Here is an 18,894-nt window from a genome sequence, read left to right as displayed (position 1 = left end):
TGAAACACGTTACTCATTCGTTCACAATTTGCTGTATCATTGGTCAAAAGCTAATAAATAACCACTTAGCTCCGGGATAAGCTGTACGAGTCAACCATGAGTGTGTGTGTGTGTTAGTGCAGAGTTAGTACACAGATTCAGTATTTACATGCTAATGCAAGATTTGTCTGGGAGTTCATTGATGGAGCTGTGGCTGCAGATACCTTAATTGCGTCCCCTTGGATACGGCAGCTCCAGATGTAGTTAGGCTCAAAGTGGAGGATCCTGGTTCCTGCAGGGCTGCTCAGACAGATGGAGGAAACTGAAATAACAGGCCCTCAGAGCTCTGATGGCAGCACAGTCTCTTCTTACTTGAGCTACCACACAGATACACAGGGGGCAATGCTACTGGATAGTCCTACTCCATGATCTCCCCTCCTAGATACAGTGAGCATGCTAACCTTTACACCGGTACACATACCAGGGGAGAATGACTGGCCTTTCTCATTGAAGCCACGGAAGTTCAAGGTGGTACTGCAGGCCTAGTTTGCAGAAAACAGGATCCCCCATTATTAGGAATGGAAAAATTGCAATCTTTGTGCCACAAAAAAAAAAAATTTCAAGAAAATAATTGATTCTAATACATCAGATGTATGACCTTGAACCGATAATTTTATAAATCGCACACAGAAGGAAGGACAATTTAGTTCTTCATGGCAGCCTGCAGTACCCCGGTTGGCCTTCACCTTGAGGTACTCAATGAGAGTGGGCAGCACCGAGCTAGCCTGCAACGTCACTTCCTGGAGTAGCTCAATCTGCTATGTTATGTCTCCATCTTAATAATATTTTATTTCTTTTTTTGGTACTCGTTCTCCTTTTTCTCCCCAATTGGTAGTTGGACAAGACAACAGTCTTGTCCCATCGCTGCAACTCCTCTACGGACTCGGAGAGGCGACGGTCGAGAGCCATGCGTCCTCCAAAACACAACCCTGCAAAGTCACATTGCATGCTGGAAGTCAGTCGCACCAATGTGTTGGAGGAAACACCGTCCAGCTGGCGACAGAAGTCAGCTTGCAGGCGCCGGCCCGCCACAAGGAGTTGCTAGAGGACAACGGGACAAGGACATCCCGGCCGGCCAAACCCTCCCCTAACCCGGACAACGCTGGGACAATTGTGCGCCGCCTCATGGGTCTCCCGGTCATGGCTGGCTGTGTCTCAGCCTGGGATCAAACCAGGGTCTGTAGTGATGCCTCAAGCACTGCGATGCAGTGCCTTAGACCTCTGCTCCAGTCGGGTGGCTGATATCTTAACCAACTTTATTTGGCTTCAGATGTCAGTGAGGGGTGTAAAATTCAGTAAATGTCAATACAGGGAATTCGCTTGACGTTGGGTGGGGGGGGGTTCCAACACTGACCTGCACTTCCCCAAAACAAGTGAGATCAGCCACTCGTGGATTCAGAAATATAGTTCATTTAAAAAAAGGTGGCACTTGACTGGCCTCATTGACTGCTTCATTCTAGTTCCCTCTCACCCAAAACACTGTCTCACACCAACATCACTAAAGTCACTTGGCCCAAATGGGAGTCTCAGAAAAGTTGGTTACAACAGAACACACACACAAAAAATAGAGCATGACATGAAAACACCACTGCCAAAGAAAGCCCTGATCCCAGAGAAGCTGGACTATATCACCAGATTGGTCACTTTTGCAATCAAATAATTGCCAAAATAATTCATAAACATGTACTTGTATATTTAATACATTTGCAAAAATTTCTAAACCTGTCTGATGTGTAGGCAATTTGCAGACTATTCAGCTTAGAATGGCAACTGTTGAAACCATACAATTTGTGAATGAAATGAACTACAACTTCTGTTTTAAGAACACAAGTTTTATCAAATAAAACTTCAATACAAATGTTGTATTGTCACATTTACCAGATGGGTTCAGTAAAATGTGATGTTTTACTGGGTCAGTCATAGTATTCCTGTGCTGTGCCCATGGAGCAAATTAGGGTTAAATGCCTTGCTCAAAGGCAAATCAACAGATTTTTCACGGTGTAGGCTCGGGTATTCTAACCAGAGATGTTTCGGTTACTGGTCTAATGGCTAGGCTACCTGCCGCCCTACATCACCTTGAAGAGCGTTTGGAGTGCAAAACGAATCGGTGTAATGAACACCCCAGGTTAGTTGACAAATCTATGGCGTGTTTTTCATTAACCAAGGAGTAACTCAGACTATGGAATTGGTGGAAACTTTTACCCAATGATGACAATTGGGTAGTTAAGATGCCTTCATAGAAAATGACAATTTAAAGTGAGTCACCCAGAAAAAACTACTTTAGTAAAATGTCAACTCATTTGGTTTTAATACTTAATTATCAAAAGTAAATGTAATGGCAAAAATATACTGCCCAAGAACAGCCCTTAGCCGTGGTATATAGGCCATATACCACTTCCCCGCGTGCTTTATTGCTTAAATATACTCTGGAGCTGGGTTTCCATGAAATCGCCATGTTTCAACGATGAAAAGTAACATTACGAAATCATTTCAGAAATCGCAAAAGCACTTTGCTCGGAGCATGGATTGTCGTTGGATGCAACGGCCACGGAATTTCTAAACTGTACGGTCTTTGCTAAGGCAAATATTTGTATAACTGTCATCTGTAGTTTATTATACAGTTAACCGGACGTTTGTATAACCTGAAAAACAAACCGATGTGGCACAATCAAAATTAAATTGTTCCACATCTGTAGAGTAATTGAATCTAATATAAAAATACGATCTACGGTTCAATGAGACCAGTGACGTTTCTGAAGTGGAAATATGAATGAGACCGCTGCATTTAATGTCTCGTCCAGTTAAAATTAATTAAACGTACTTTTTCATAACGTAAAACATCAAGAGCTTCAAATCGAGTGATGCCTTTTGACAATCTGATAAATTATTCACATTAGTCAAACCAGTCTTCAATCAGGCAATCAAGTACATTAATGACTGCACTACCGTCTCAAGAATTTTGTGGGCCTGACAAACGGTTAATGTTATGGTGCCCTACAAAACTAAAGTTATTACAAACGTTTACACAGATCTTGTAGAATCTTCTATAAAACATTTAATTATCATATAACAATTCACAGAAGTTATCAAAACCTTTTACCCAGTCAGAATAGACCAGTGCTTTAATTAGGCAATAATTGTAGGGTTAATGTGTGCTTTACAACCGGCGTGATGAGAACTCGATCCGGTGGAATACGACGATACAGAGCGCTTACTTCAAAGAGCGCTCTGTAAATCACGCCCCAGTGGGCAGCGGTAGGCATGTTGGACTGGGACACGTTTCTAAGTATCTAATTGTACAATGCGTCCGTCTTGGTTCGGTGTAGCCTAGTTATGCTCATATATTTGAGACCAGTGTATGCATTGAATAATACATTCATAAATGGCAAAAAGGACAATCAAATAAAGACATTAATCTTAAGACACAAGTTTTTGAAGTGTCTGTCCTAAATCTAGGAGAGACTTTTAACTCATATTTATGTGCAAATGTTCTGCCTGACTGGTGCTCTTTACCTGAACTGTTAGGATTTTCTTGTGATCACAACTACTTATTTTGCTCAAATAAAGATAGAATTCAATTGTTTTCTTTGAAAAGATGGGGCTGGCTGAGAAAAGTACATTGCTCTTTCTGTCTAAGTGTGGGGCTGTTTACCGCAATTTTCTGTGTTATTTGGTTAACAACAAAACAACTTATTTTACTCAACTCGAGATTAAATTAAATGGTATTTCTTTGAAAACATAGGCCTGGCTGAAATGAAAAATACATTAAGGGGATGGGACCCACAGAGACAGAGACTGATTATCCGTCTGTGTGTCTCTATTTACAATGCTGGCTGCCATGGTTAACACAAACGCAGGACATTGAATGCTACCGGAATTGAATCAGACAGGGTAACATAAACAGACCTACAGTGACACATAGAGGTCAAACGGGGGGGTGTGTGTGTGTGTGTGTGTGTGTGTGTGTGTGTGTGTTAGTCAGATTATCCAGTGTCCACAGCAACACTTGATTGTTCTCTACCCCAGTGCATGTGGTGTGTACTATAGTTTTAGCCATTCTCTCGCTAACAAACTTTTATTTTTCTCCGTCTCTCTTTCCGGAGGGGCTGAGGCACTTGGACCGTGACTGAGAACACCTGGATGTGCCTGGCCCAATCCCACCTGGCTCCCCTCTACATGCTTCCTGCCTGTTACTTTAAATTCCATAATGCACGTATACAGCTCTGGATCCAATGTCTTACCCACTACTGTAACAACTTGTGTCAATTATTTGCTAGTTTATATAACACCTTTTTAAAATATTTTTTTACTAATGATTCAAAGGTGTGTGACCATTAACTTTGGCTGCATGTCCATTTAACAATGGCGTAAAGTAGCTCAAGCTAATGCTTACACCAATCCATTAGGCGAGGGATGGATAATTGGTATGCAGCCATTGATTTTTAGGTGGCTTCATCAACAGATGGAATGTCTCCCAAATGGCACCATTTTCCCAATACACAGTGCACTAATTTTGACCTGGGTTCATAGGGCTCTTTGCCTGTATAATGCATTATACAGGCAAAAGTAACAGGGTGTCATTTGGGATGCTTTCTGCTTGTTGAGCACTACCCTGCCTACTGTAAACCATTTCTCCCATTCCCCCAGTTAAGCAAAATAAAGGGAGAGGCGGTGACAATAATTTTTGTAAATTACTTTTCTTGTAAATTTATTTTATAAATGTACCGTATTGTGTGTGACCTTTTTGAAGTTTTAATAAAACCTTAATTCAGCCAACAAATCCATATTTTCATTAATGGAATATTCAACAGACTGAACAGTCATTTAACAATGAGATTAATTAGGTGCATTGCATTTGTGTCTGGTGTTGTTGCCATTCAGGCTCATTTAGCCTTGGTATGAAATACCTGATAACTAACAAAATACCTCAGCCATAGGAAATCATTAGGGAAAGAAGTCACACTTCCAGTTTTCTATTTGACTGCTGTAATACACAGATATAGGCTGTATAAAAGCATACATTCAAGACCCTATGGTCAGATCGCTTTTCACAAAGTCGTCATGGTAACAGGCAGGTAGGAGGTAGAGTGTGGCCAGCTTGGATTGGGCCAGGCATGTTGAGGTATCAGGCCAGGGTGTCCTCAGTCACGGTCCCAGAGCCTCAGGCCCTCCGGAAGGGGAGACAGAGAAAATATGAGTGTTAGTGAGAGCATGCACTGGAGGTAGAGAATAGTCAATAGTGTTGCTGTGGAACCTGGATAATCTAACAAGCACACACCTGTTTGACCTCGCTGTGATACTGTAGGCCTACTTATGTTACTTTTCTGAGTCAATTCAGGTAGCATTCAATGTCCTGCGTTTGTGTTAACCATGGCAGCCAGCATGGTAAATGAAGAGATGTGCGGGAAGATAATCAGCCTGTGTGTCTGTGGATCCTTTCCCTTTAATGCATTTTTCATGTCAGCCAGGCCCTCCTTTTCAAAGAAACAACATTAATTTAAATCTCTTATGTAAAATAAGGTGTCTATTGCTTCAGTCCTTGTTTCATTTTCACTTCTTCTTAGCTGGTAAATAACCAACAACCATGGATCACCTTAAGGAGAATAAGGTGAGAAAACAGTTAATGTCAGCCAGGCCCATATCTTCAAAGAAACACCATTTATTTCATTCTCTAGTAAAATAGGTAGTTTTGTTCTGGTCACGAGAGAATCCAGAAAATTGTTGTAATCGGCGCCACACTCGGTCAGAAAACTGAATCTTCTTTTCTCAGCCAAGCCTATTTTTTCAAAGAAAAATTATATCTCTATTTGAGCCCAATAAGTAGTTTTGTTGTGATCACATGAACATCCTAACAATGCAGGTAGGCTAAAGAGTGCCACCGTCAAGCTGTAAAATTGGAATGTTCTATCAAAATGTGAACAATTAGTTTCCCTGCCTGATATGGCTGCTACTTAGAAATACATGACATTCACTGCTATAAATACATCTCTGTGTGAAAAGGTGTCCTCTGATCTGTTTTGTCATAAACTCAATGTGTTCTGAACACTGCTGGTAACCAGATGCTCCCAATAATTTAAGTAGCCTAGTAAACAATGCCCCCCTCTGGTATGTTCTATTGCAAACTGTCTAGGACTCGTTGTTGTTTACCTGTTTACTACTCAAATACACTCAAATATATTTGACTTATTAGGTCAAAGACGAAATTAACTGCAGTGCATTGGTCAAATAGCCTATATTATCATAACTAGGCTACACAGAACCACCCATTCTCTGCCGTTTCTCATAAAATTAGATATTTTATCGTATTAAAACCTATGGAAAGGGGAGACTCTTACGAACACGATGGAGTTCTCCGTTTTACTCTTCGACCCAGGGAATTTATCTGAAGGTAACAGGTGTACCGAAAATCTCCCCCGACATAATTCTTCCTCCCTTTGGGTGGACGCGCACACACTCAATTCTTCATTGCTGCGACTTGCTTGCTAGTTGAGATTTCTGCTTTTCACTCCGTTATCAGTTTTCACTGATCTTAGTAGCAGAATGCATTTTTTATTTGTGTCCTTCAAGGAAGCTGTCAATCCCTCCTCTATGTTTAATATAACACACATACATTTATTATTAATTTCGGTTGCCTGTCCTGAAGTGAAGTTTGTTCTCTAGCAAGTATTTGACTCTGATGTGTGCCACAGAAAGTATTTGACCCTACTGACAAAATTAAGGAAAATATAAGGAGGGGGAGGTTTCGGCAAGGCCAGTTTCTTGCGTGTCACAGTCCAACATGCCTAGCTCTGCCCACTGGGGCGTGGCTTACGGAGCGTTATCTCACCATACCCGGCCAAAGTTGTTCCGACGTTAACAGACCCGTGTTCACTAAATTCCTCCTTGCTTACTGTAAATAACTCCGCCCATTTCACGTGAGTATTGACTCCTACGCTACCTGACCAAGGTAAAGTAAAGCAAATAGCAACATAAAAGACACTTTAGGAGATCCTCGAACGGAATAATTTACTGTAGCCGATTGGTTGAAATGTCCATGAGCTTAATAGTATATATTTGTATTACCAATACTACGGGAAAGAATGATGAAATATCTCTTGATTATTTATCTATGGACGCCAGGTAGGCTTCGTTTTTATTGGCTGCGTCTCATAATCAGTAATTACAAGGACAATGTTTACTATTGTGGTATCTAGTGCAGTTTACATCTTATCACATATTGAACTGGCAAGTTTAATTATGTCTTAATCTCAATATTTTGCTAATATTATTTTCCGTCAAGCTATAGGAATAGTTCAGCTGTCATTGTTCAGCTGTTGTAGATCAATTTGAAGGATATGTTGTATATAATTTAAGATTCCCATTTTCCCATCAATAATAATAAAATGAAAAACGTTTACCCCCCACACCCAGACATTTATGGCATAATGCTGTGCCATAAGGATACAAACATATTTTCAGAACATTTATTAAGTGAAATATAGTATAAACAAATATTCATAAAAAAATACAAGTTGGACATAAACTAATAATTTTCACTGCCTCTCAAACCTGATTCTGGGGTCTATTCTTCTTTGCTGTCACTGTCCTTAAGCTCACTGTCCTCACTATCAGAGCGTATGATCCTAACTGCTCAATTGCTTGTCAATGTCAGTGGATATGTTGGCAAAAACATTGACCAAGGCCATCTTTTAACATCTTGTTAAAAAGGTAGTTAGGGTACACTGAAAAGTACCCTAACTACACAACGTTGCCCTGAGGCAACAAAATAAAACTTTTTGGAATATATATAAAAACAAAATTTAAAAAACAAAATTAAAAATAAAAAAACAATCAAATATGCTTCTTTAGAAATTCCTACACAAGTACATGTGAAATGTGTTGTTTTACAGGGTCAACCATAGTAGTACAGCGCCTATGGTGCAAATTAGGGTTCAAGGGAACATCGACACATTTTTCACCTTGTCGGCTCAGGTATTCAAACCAGTGACTTTTCAGTTACTGGCCCAGTACTCTAACTGCTAGGCTACCTTTCACCCTATGGGGGGTGTGAGGGGCAAAATGTTTTTCTGTTGCCTTAGGGCAACGATGTGCAGTAGATGGTTAAAAATGCATTTTAAGCATGCTTAACCAATGTAATAATTTTGTGTCATTTTAAAACTCGCCCAAACACACCTTCAGCTGTAGCCAACTGCAACACGTATGTGGGTGGCATTTACTTTGGTTTACTTTTGTTTTCACTCCCTCTACTGTATTTTCCACCTACCTTATATAGTATGTGCTATATCAAAAAAATATATAGTTACAGAGTTGAGTAGTGACATATATAACACTTAATGCTTTGTTGAGGCATTGATCACAACAAAAAGTATGTTGGCAAAGCTTACAGAAAAACAAACAAGCATTTATGATGCAATAGGGTTAGGGTTAATATGGTTAATATAATCATGAGAGGTCCTTGAAAGACATGTTTCACTGAGCACATGTGGTATTCTGAAACACACAGGAAACAAATGTGGTCTAGTGCAGTCGGGAAAATAAGCGTTTCTTTGTGAAGGCTTATGAAATATCTTATCTCTCAACCTTGTTGTTCTATGTACAATGTTTCTCTTCAACTAGAACTTTAAGACATTCTACATTATGTTAAGGAAAAAGGATGTCATTTCATTCTCTTAATAATCTTATTTCATTTTAGAATTGTTTAGTGATGCTCTCTATAAAGTGTAAAGTGTCTCAAGTTGACAATTCGTAATGCCCTTGGCAGTTGATCATCTACTGTCTGCTGTTTCTCCTTTCCTAGTTGTCTCACATGGGTCCAGTGTAGGATGTCCTGAAGGAGTTCATTTTAACTCTGTGAACCTGAGGAACATTGCAAAGTGGCATCCTGGGAAAGACACACCAAATGACACACATTACACAGTGGAGTATGCAATGTAAGGACACTTTTATACATTTCCATAATCTTGGTACCCAGAACCAAATCAGCTCCTCAATTTTGTCACGAGAGACTATTTCCATTAACTAGTTAAGCAATAAGGGCCGAGGGGGTGTGGTATATAGCCAATATACCATGGCTAAGGGCTGTTCTTACGCATGACACAACGCGGAGTGCCTGTATACAACCCGTAGCTGTGGTATATTGGCAATTAACAACAAACATGGAGGTGCCTTATTGCTATTATAAACTGGTCACCAACGTAATTAGAGCAGTATAAATAAAAGTTTTGCCATACCCGTGGTATACGGTCTGATATTCCACAGCTTTCAGACAATCAGCATTCAGGGCTCAACCACCCAGTTTATAATTGTAAATAAATACCCATGATCCATGGATTTAAGGAAACATCTCATGATGTGTTTATTTGTCGTCTCCTAGTTATGGTGACAGAATTGATAGTGGGGCGACACAGGTGCGCTGGAGGGTGAAGAACCAGTGCAGAGGCATCCCTCAGACCCGGTGTGATCTATCCAATGAGACCACTGACCTGGATGAAGGCTACTTTGCCAGAGTCAAGGCTGTGGGCACAAACCTATCCTCCAAATGGTCATTCACGGAAAAGAGGTTTGACCCCAAAGCTGACAGTAAGTTGAGATCCTCTTCAAATATAATTTTCCTTATCTATGAATTAGGAGCGATAGCGAACCACTTCAAAATAAAATCAGAGAAGGATATGAAATGTTTATCCTCCCCAACAGCAACCTTTGGACCACCACTTGTAAAACTTGTGGTGAAGGAGAATAGTGTTACTGTCAAGCTGAAGGGTCCAATGAGATGGAAGACTGGAAACATGACAAAAGAGTACTCCTTGTTGAAAATATACCCTCAGATGACATACAACCTCTCTGTGTACGACAACAGAAGCAACAAAACGGTTGGTGTTATGTTAGTTACTGTACCATTGTGTAAATAATTAAATGACATAATATGTAGGACTCCCTATAGGGACTTTAATCAGTGCAAATTGCTGCATTAATATATTATAATAGACAATTCTATATTTTTATATCATCGTAATTCTTTTATAATGCAGATTTTTTACGAGTGTTAGTTCTATTTTGTGTATTTTAACTTTCTGTATTCATTTTGTCTTTTAGCATCACTTCACTGTGGAAAACCGATCCTTTGAATATGGGTTGCTTGCCTATGAAACCCAGTATTGTTTCTCTGCTAATTCCCAGGTCCTGTCACTTCCTATACCTTGGCATGCCTCTGAATGGCAGTGCCTAACAACCCCAAAGGGTAAAATAAGACTAGAGTTAATCCAATGGCCTAGTGTGCAGTGTTTTTGAAAATGTTTATTACATGCATGGATATCTGTCAGGATTAACCTGCCCAACAGGTTTTGGTAAATCGCAAAAGCATTCCAAGAATTGTTCTCTCTACCCGTAAATGTGACAGGAGACTTTAGGTGTTTCCCAGAGTGTATTTTCTCTTCCTGGTAGAGAAGGAATCGTGTTGAATTCCAAGGTGTGTGTGTGTGTGTGTATGTTCTCAGCTGTAACCTATAGACTTTTCTCTTCCTATGATGGCTGTACACTGTATAGATCTCGACCCTACCACTCTGTCTTTACAGATCCCTTCTACGATCAGCTGCTACTGATGCTGATGGGAGCCGTTGTACCATCAGTTATCTGCCTTTTCATCCTGATCCTGGCTGGATGCTTTTTCTACCACTTTATCTGTGCTAATAAACAGAAAAGTCCCCCTTTCCTGGTAAGAATAATATGAGACTAATAGAAGCCTTCAACAATGGCTACAAAGTGCAATTTACTAAGATGTCACCCTTTTTGCTCTTACAGAAAATATTGGACCTTCAAAACCCACCGCAGACTTTCTGTCCTGAGCATACTGTGACAGTGAATGTGGTACTGGTCAACATTGCCAAGCCCATGGAATTGATAACTATAAAGCCTAACAACATCCCTGCCCTGATCCACCAAACAGAGTGGGAGCTCGAACTACCCTACACTTCCCAGCAAGCCCCTGGCATAGAACCTCCAAAGGAGGGATCATGTGAGGATGAATTCGGTGAGGCCCAACCTGAACCTCTAGACTATGGCTTCGTTGGAGCGGCCCCAGAGATGCCGGAAGTAAGAGAAAGTGAGGCATCTGACATTGAGAAAACCCGGCCCCTGCGTCTCAGCCAGGTCAACCCGTACATAGCACAGAGATGTGCACCAGGTTCACAGGAGCCTGTGGAGAATGTTTTGACTGGGATGTGTTTAGACATGGACCCCAAGACAGGGCTCTTTAGAATGCCACTGCTGTCTGATATAAAGCTGGGGGTGGAGAGCACAAGTTACAAAGAGCCTGATCAGATGGGTCCCTACGCACCACAGCACGTTTCTGTCAGAGAGACTACTGAGGTGGACCTGTGGGGAGACAAAGCTGAAGGGCCCCAAAGTTACCCCTCAGATTACGGCTTCGTGGGAGCAGCCCCAAAGCAGCAGATGGTGCCAACAAAGTACCAGACGCGGTCTAACAGGAGGGATAATCAGCCCCTGCTGCTAGCCCAGGTCAACCTGTACAGAAGCCAGAGGCAAGCTCTGTTTCCACAGGAGTCTGAGGAAGAGGATGGATTAGGTGGTGGTAACTGTGTTGACTGGAGCCCTACAACAGGGATCCTCCAGATGCCTTTGCTCTCCAAGCCTATTCCAGAAGTGGAGGGAGCGAGGAAGGACAGGGAGTCAGAGCAGTTGGAGATCTTACCCAGTGTGTTAGTGAGGCAATCCTCAGAGGAGAGTGAGGGTGAGAGTGACCTGACTAAACTACAGAATATCTGGAGTCTACAGATCAACATGGAGGACTAACCTATTAGACAGTTAACCTATTGGACACTTAACCTATCAGACAGTTAACCTATTGGACACTTAACCTATCAGACAGTTAACCTATTGGACACTTAACCTATCGGACAGTTAACCTATTGGGTACTTAACCTATCAGACAGTTAACCTATTGGACACACATTATTACAGCAAAACAGTGTGTTTAACGTATGTGGAAGAATAATTCAGATTGCTGTTTGTACCATTTGATTCAGTTGACAAATCAAATGAAGGACATCGTTTTAACTAATCCAAAATGCTTGGTGAATGCATCAGCAATGTGATTGTAACTAATTTATTTTTTAGGTTTTGTTTACTTTATACCTTTTATCCATACTTTTCTACTAACTTATCACGATTGATGAATTGCCAGAGCTTTTTTTGTACAATTTAATTCAAAGTTTATATGAAGGCACATGCAATGCCACTTTACCTCATGATGATTAACAAGCAGGGGGAGTTTTGCTGTAAAGGTTTATAACCACACACTAAACTATGAAGACAATGCAAATAAAGGATATATACAGTACCCGTCAAACTTTTGGACACACCTACTCATTCAAGGGTTTTTCTTTATTTTGACATTTTTCTATATTGTAGAAAAACAGTGAAGACATCAAAACTATGCAATAACACATAGGGAATCTTGTAGTAACCAAAGAAATGTTAATCAAGATATATTTTAGATTCTTCAAAGTAGCCACCCTTTGCCTTGATGACAGCTTTGCATTCTCTCAACCAGTTTCATGAGGAATGCTTTTCCAACAGTCTTGAAGGAGGTCCCACATATGCTGAGTAGTTGTTGGCTGCTTTTCCTTAACTCTGCGGTCCAACTCATCCCAAACTATCTCAATTGGGTTGAGGTCGGGTGATTGTGGAAGCCAGGTCATCTGATGCAGCACTCCATCACTCTCCTTGTTCAAATACCCCTTTCACAGCCTGGAGGTGTGTTTTGGGTCATTGTCCTGTTGAAAAACAAATGATAGTCCCACTAAGCACAAACCAGATGGGATGGCCTATTGCGGCAGAATGCTGTGGTAGCTATGCTGGTTAAGTGTGCCTTGAATTCTAAATAAATCACAGACAGTGTCACCAGAAAAGCTCCATCACACCTCCTCCTCCATGCTTCATGGTGGGAACCACAAGTGCGGAGATAATTAGTTCACCAACTCCCAAAAACACGGTACCAAAAACCAAGAATTTGGAGTCATCCAAATAAAGGACAGATTTCCACCACTCTAATTTCCAATGCTCCTGTTTCTTGGCCCAAGCAGGTCTATACTTCTTATTGGTGCCCTTTAGTAGTGGTTTCTTTGCAGCAATTTGACCATGAAGACCTGATTCCCACAGTCTCCACTGAACAGTTGATGTGGAGATGTGTCTGTTACTTGAACTCTGTGAAGCATTATTTGGGCTGCAATTTCTGAGGCTGGTAACTCTAATGAACTTATTCTCTGCAGCAGACGTAACTCTGGGTCTTCCTTTCCTGTGGTGGTCCACATGAGAGCCAATTTCATTATAGCGCTTGATGGTTTTTGCGACTGCACTTGAAGAAATGTTCAAAGTTCTTGACATTTTCCGCAATGACTGACCTTCATGTCTTAAAGTAATAATGGATGTCATTTCTCTTTGCTTATTAGAGCTGTTCTTGCCATAATATTGACTTGGTTTTTACCAAATAAGGCTATCTTCTGTATACCACCCATACCTTGTCACAACACAACGGATTGGCTCAAACGCATTAAGAAGGAAATATATTCCACTAATTTACTTTTAACAAGGCACACCTGTTAATTGAAATGTAAGTGACTACCTCATGAAGCTGGTTGAGAGAATGCCAAGAGTGTGCAAAGCTGTCATCAAGGCAAAGGGTGGCTATGATGAAGCGTTTGAAATATAGAATATATATTGATTTGTTTAACACTTTTTTGGTTACTACATGATTCCATATGTGTTATTACTTAGTTTTGATGTCTTCAATATTATTCTACGAGGTAGAAAATAGTAAAAATAAAGAAAAACCCTTGAATGAATAGGTGTGTCCAAACTTTTGACTGGTACTGTATATCTGTTATTTCTTTAAACACTTTACACGTTGATGTCATTGGTGCCTTTTATTATACTTAGCACATTGAGGCAATATTGACTTTACAATGTTACCTGACTTTTAAAAGCACCAATGACCAAAAGCATGTTTATTCACTTTTTTCTACTTCATATTTTGGTGGGTATGCGAGCGTGACTGTGTGTGCTTGCGTGCTTGCGTGCGTGTGTGAACTGGTTAACTGTTAACAGTTGACTTTCACATGGACTGTGGATATTTATTCTCATGATCACCTCTTTGAAGAAGTCTACCATTTAGAACATGAACTGAGGGACCTTTTGTTTTTGTTTGTTTCAAAAAGGAAGTGAGTAATTTATGTCACGAAAAGGCATCTACAAAGGTTAAAAAAATATCTGCCCGTGTTTGACATTTAACATCATTCCTTATAAACAGATTTGGCTTTATACTGCAGAATGTGAGCTTTATTGTAATCTCTTTAAAGGACAGAACCAGTCTGTTCCAGATAAATGATTGTACACCCTGATAACTCCTGCTTCCATCTGCAGGCTTGTTAGTGGTTAATTATAAAATGATCATATAACAACATATAATATTACATTGTGTAGGGCATCACACACACTACTAGTCATGATTCAATGCTGAAAACGACTGTCCATGTGGCATAAAACTGTTTGGTAATAACAGTCCATGCTCTGACCAATACCTGAGGAGGTGACGAAGCTGTCTATGGAATCTCCATGTATTCTAATCTTCACTGAGTAGGGAGGGCGTGAGGAAATAGACTTAGGAATACATTGTGGTTATGAAATATCTTGTCATTTGTTCTTAAGCATAAAAGATGCAATTACTGTAGATTTGGAACATGGTGTAAATCAACTGTGTGCTTTTATCTGTGTGTTCAAACAAGGGTTTACAACCATTATATGAGAAGACCAGTGACTTTTACACCATACAGCACTGAGTGTGCACAAAAGCAATGCAATTGTTGTTCTTAATTAAGAAATCAACAATTATGTAGGCCTACAATATATTGTAAAGTACACCAGGGGAGGCTGCTGAGGGGAGGACTGCTCATAATAATGGCTGGAACGGAGTAATGGAATGGCATCAAACACATGAAAACCATGTGTTTGATGTATTTGATACCATTCCACTGATTCCGCTCCAGCCATTACCACGAGCCCGTCCTCCCCAATTAAAGTGCAACCAACCACCTGTGTTGTACACAGTATCAAAAAACATAGAACAGACTGCCAGAAGCATAATGTTGGTTCATTGTGAAGCATAACACAAGCAAGCTATTCTCTTTTATGATGAAAGCTTTTGAAAAGAGGAACTGAAGAAAAGGAAATGCACCAATCAGGATTCAGAAAAGAGGAGCTAAGTGGATGTTAGTATTTTATTCTCATGATTCAGACATTCTTGAAAATTGAACAGATTAAATATGAAAGATCTCTCAAGACGTTTTACATTTATTTTTATTTTTATTTCACCTTTATTTAACCAGGTAGGTTAGTTGAGAATAAGTTCTCATTTACAACTGGCGACCTGGCCAAGATAAAGCACAACAGTTCAAGACTTCAAGACATAGTTTTTTAAATAAAAAAATACATGCAGGCCTACTGTACACATCAGTGACCTCAATCTGTTTCTCACAAGTGAAACCAGAACTTCATAACTTATTTCATAAAAGCAGAATAATAGGTACACTAGATGGGGCCCTTTTCCTATAACAGCACATCTGCAGTCTATCTGTCTGTACTGACTGTGAATTGGAAGATATGGATTTGGAAGGTGCACTTCTGAGAGACAGTTTCCTGCTCTGAACAAATGTGATAGCTCAAGGCAAGCTTATCTCACTTCTCTTTAGGCATTCCTTTTAATTAGGCAAAAAACATAATTCATATGCTTCTTAAAGAAAAACCTAGGAAGTTCCAATTTAGCTGATTTAGCAAAGCTCTGCTGTTTTTAAATCTCGTAAGCCTGGCAAATGTGGATATGCAGCACTTGTCACGTTCTGTCCATCGTTCGTATGTGTTTTCCTTGTTTTAGTGTTGGTCAGGATGTGAGCTGGGTGGGCATTCTATGTTGTGTGTCTGGTTTGTCTATTTCTATGTTTGGCCTGATATGGTTCTCAATCAGAAGCAGGTGTTAGTCATTGTCTCTGATTGGGAACCATATTTAGGTAGCCTGTTTTGTGTTGGGTTTTGTGGGTGATTGTTCCTGTCTCTGTGTTTTGCACCAGATAGGGCTGTTTTTGGTTTTCCACGTTTATTGTTTTGTAGTGTTCATGTTTATCCGTTTTTATTAAACATGAGTCAATATAACCACGCTGCGTTTTGGTCCTCCTCTACTTCACCACAGGAAAACCCTGACAGCACTACACAGAGTAAAGACAGCTCAAACCTGTAAGCTGTGTTTCCATGTGGGTCACGCACTGCAAACACCATCAAAGTAAAGTCCTCACACTCTGTCACACTCTCCCTCACTCACTGAGTTCTCTCCCTCCTCTCACAGCCAGCCTCACTCTTTTGAGGAAGACGAAGGAGTGTTTGCCTGTTTAAGTCATATTGCTTATTTTGCACAAATGAGGGGTGAGTGGGGTGATATTGAACACAGTGCTGAGACAAGACATATATTCTGCTCAATTACCTTGCACAGCTGAGGAGACAACTGCGGTAATGGCCAGGAAAGCCTTCAGCTAATCTTCCCACTCCAAGCTTCAAAATCTGTCATCCTCCCAGCCAGAGCCATGGGGTAATATACAGCTCTGAGCTGGAGCTATCACACTATCGCTCCAAAACCTTTTCATTATTGGGAAGTAGGTTTTATGGTTGGTGAATGATCATATCAGAAATTCATGATTGTGCTCATCTGTAAAGGAAATCCATATTTGCAGCAGAACTGGGTAATAGACAGCTATGGACCAAGCAAAGTTTAATGCTGATGGATTATCTATAGGCCAGAAGACGAGAGCTTGGGACATATTAAAAACAAAAATATTATGTTTTAAGTGAGAATAGGCATTGGTCTGAAGCAGAAAAATAAAGGAAATTCACAATCACCAGGATGCCTATTCCACCCATGCTGTACCAAGATTTTCCAGCACACAACTTTGACCTACTACTGTAGCTATGTTGGTATTGTACTTCAAACTATGTATAAGCAGGTTGCTTAGGATTCAAACCTTCTCAAACTGCCTAGTTGGCACGAACCTGATCATAGAGAGCCTTTTATTTCTCTATTTTGGTTAGGTCGGGGTGTGACTAGGAGGGTGTTCCTATCTAGGTTGTTTATTTCTATGTCGGCCTGGTATGGTTCCCAATCAGAGGCAGCTGTTTATCGTTGTCTCTGATTGGGGATCATATTTAGGCAGCATTTCCCCACTGTGTTTTGTGGGATCTTGTTTTTGTGTAGTTGCCTGTGAGCACTCCAGAACGTCACGCTTCAGTTATTCTTTATTGTTTCTGTGCGTTTCATTAAATAAACATGTGAAACCCATATTGTGCTGTGCTTTGGTCTGAGTATGCTTATGACGATCGTGACAGAAGATCCCACCACAACAGGACCAAGCAGCATGCCCAGGAGGAGAAGATATCCTGGACTTGTGAGGAAATTATGGCAGGAGACGAATGCCTTCCTTGGAAACAGACGCAAGGAGAGAAGGGAGGACAGCGACGACGCCGGGGTTTGTCACATAGCAAGCCCAAAAAGCAGCCAAAATGTATGGGGGCACAAGGGGTGGTCAGCGGAGCCGGGGAGTGAAGATGGAGAAATTGGAGGAGAGTGAACGGAGAGAGTTGTTGTGTTGGTGTATGATGCACGACATTCGCCCTAAGGAACGTGTTATCTGTTTGATGGCACCTGAGTCAGCTCTCCGTACTCGTCCTGAGTACTGGTACTGGTGTCAATGTAAATAGTCTGGGTGGCCATTTGATTAATTGTTCAGCATTCTTATGGCTTGGGAGTAGAAGCTGTTAAGGCGCCTTTTGGACTTACACTTGGCACTCCAGTACCGATTGCTGTGCGGTAGCAGAGAGAACAGTCTATGACGTGGGTGAGGCTTTGACAATTTTTTGGGCCTTTCTCTGATACAGGTTAGTTTATAGGTCCTGGATGGCAGGAAGATTGGCCCCAGTGATGTACTTGCCTGTACGCACTGCCCTTTGTAGCGCCTTACAGTCAGATGCCGAGCAGTTGCCATACCATCCGGTGATGCAACCAACCAGCTGCACCATCGGATGCTCTTGATGGTACAGATGTAGAACTTTTTAAGGATCTGGGGGCCCATGCCAAATCTTTTCAGTCTCCTGAGGGGGGGAAAGGTGTTGTCGTGCCCTCTTCATGACTGTCTTCGTGTGTTTGGACCATGATAGTTTGTTGGTGATGTGGACACCAAGGAACTTAAAACTCTTGACCCGTTCCACTACAGCCCTGTCGGTGTGAATGGGGGCGTTTTCGGCCCTCCTTTTCCTGTAGTCCACGACCAGCTCCTTTGTCTTTCTCACGTTGAGGGAGAGGTTATTGTCCTGGCACCACACTGCCAGGTCTCTGACCTCCTCCCTATAGGCTGTCTCATAGTTGTCGGTGATCAGGTCTACCACTGTTTGTCGTCAGCAAACTTAATGGAGTCGTGGTTGGCCACGCAGTCGTGGGTGAACAGGGAGTACTTGAGGGGACTAAGCATGCTCCCCTGAGGGGCCCCCATCCCAAGTAATGTCTCCCGGCCAAATAGTGTCCTCCTCTACGTCACAATGGGATTCTATAAACTACTAGCGTCCTTTGCTATATCAACGCTGTGATTAGAATTGATGATAATTAGAATTTTGGAGACTGCAAACAAGACTGATTTCTGCAACAAGACTGATTTCTGCAACAATTTCACTGTTTAAAAATGTTATATTTAGCTAATAAAATGAAAACATGAACTACCTTGTTAACATTACAATATTTAATCCATGTCT

The 18,894-nt window shown here is 41.0% G+C and overlaps 1 protein-coding gene, 1 long non-coding RNA gene and 1 pseudogene across 2 annotated transcripts; 1 reads left to right on the top strand and 2 right to left on the bottom strand.

Moving 5' to 3' along the window:
* The window catches only part of LOC118397874 (mediator of RNA polymerase II transcription subunit 23-like), a 42,480-nt pseudogene extending 41,493 nt beyond the window's left edge, over positions 1-987 (bottom strand).
* A 3,736-nt stretch (positions 988-4,723) lies between these two features.
* LOC127909451 (uncharacterized) lies at positions 4,724-6,773 on the bottom strand. Its single transcript, XR_008071168.1, has 2 exons — positions 5,318-6,773; positions 4,724-5,207 (listed from the first exon to the last, which is right to left on the bottom strand). It is a non-coding gene; the product is annotated as an uncharacterized LOC127909451 (long non-coding RNA).
* A 218-nt stretch (positions 6,774-6,991) lies between these two features.
* Positions 6,992-13,956, top strand: LOC118398709 (uncharacterized). The gene is made up of 7 exons (XM_035794333.2): positions 6,992-7,158; positions 8,837-8,969; positions 9,413-9,618; positions 9,733-9,908; positions 10,132-10,276; positions 10,611-10,750; positions 10,837-13,956. The coding sequence occupies exons 1-7, from the start codon at positions 7,119-7,121 to the stop codon at positions 11,845-11,847; spliced, it is 1,851 nt and encodes a 616-aa protein (XP_035650226.1). The 5' UTR covers positions 6,992-7,118; the 3' UTR covers positions 11,848-13,956.
* Positions 13,957-18,894: the final 4,938 nt, after the last annotated feature.

Source organism: Oncorhynchus keta, chromosome 19 (genome assembly GCF_023373465.1).
Source record: "Oncorhynchus keta strain PuntledgeMale-10-30-2019 chromosome 19, Oket_V2, whole genome shotgun sequence".
Classification (NCBI taxonomy): Eukaryota; Metazoa; Chordata; class Actinopteri; order Salmoniformes; family Salmonidae; genus Oncorhynchus; species Oncorhynchus keta.
This window is presented reverse-complemented; position numbering and strand designations above follow the sequence as displayed.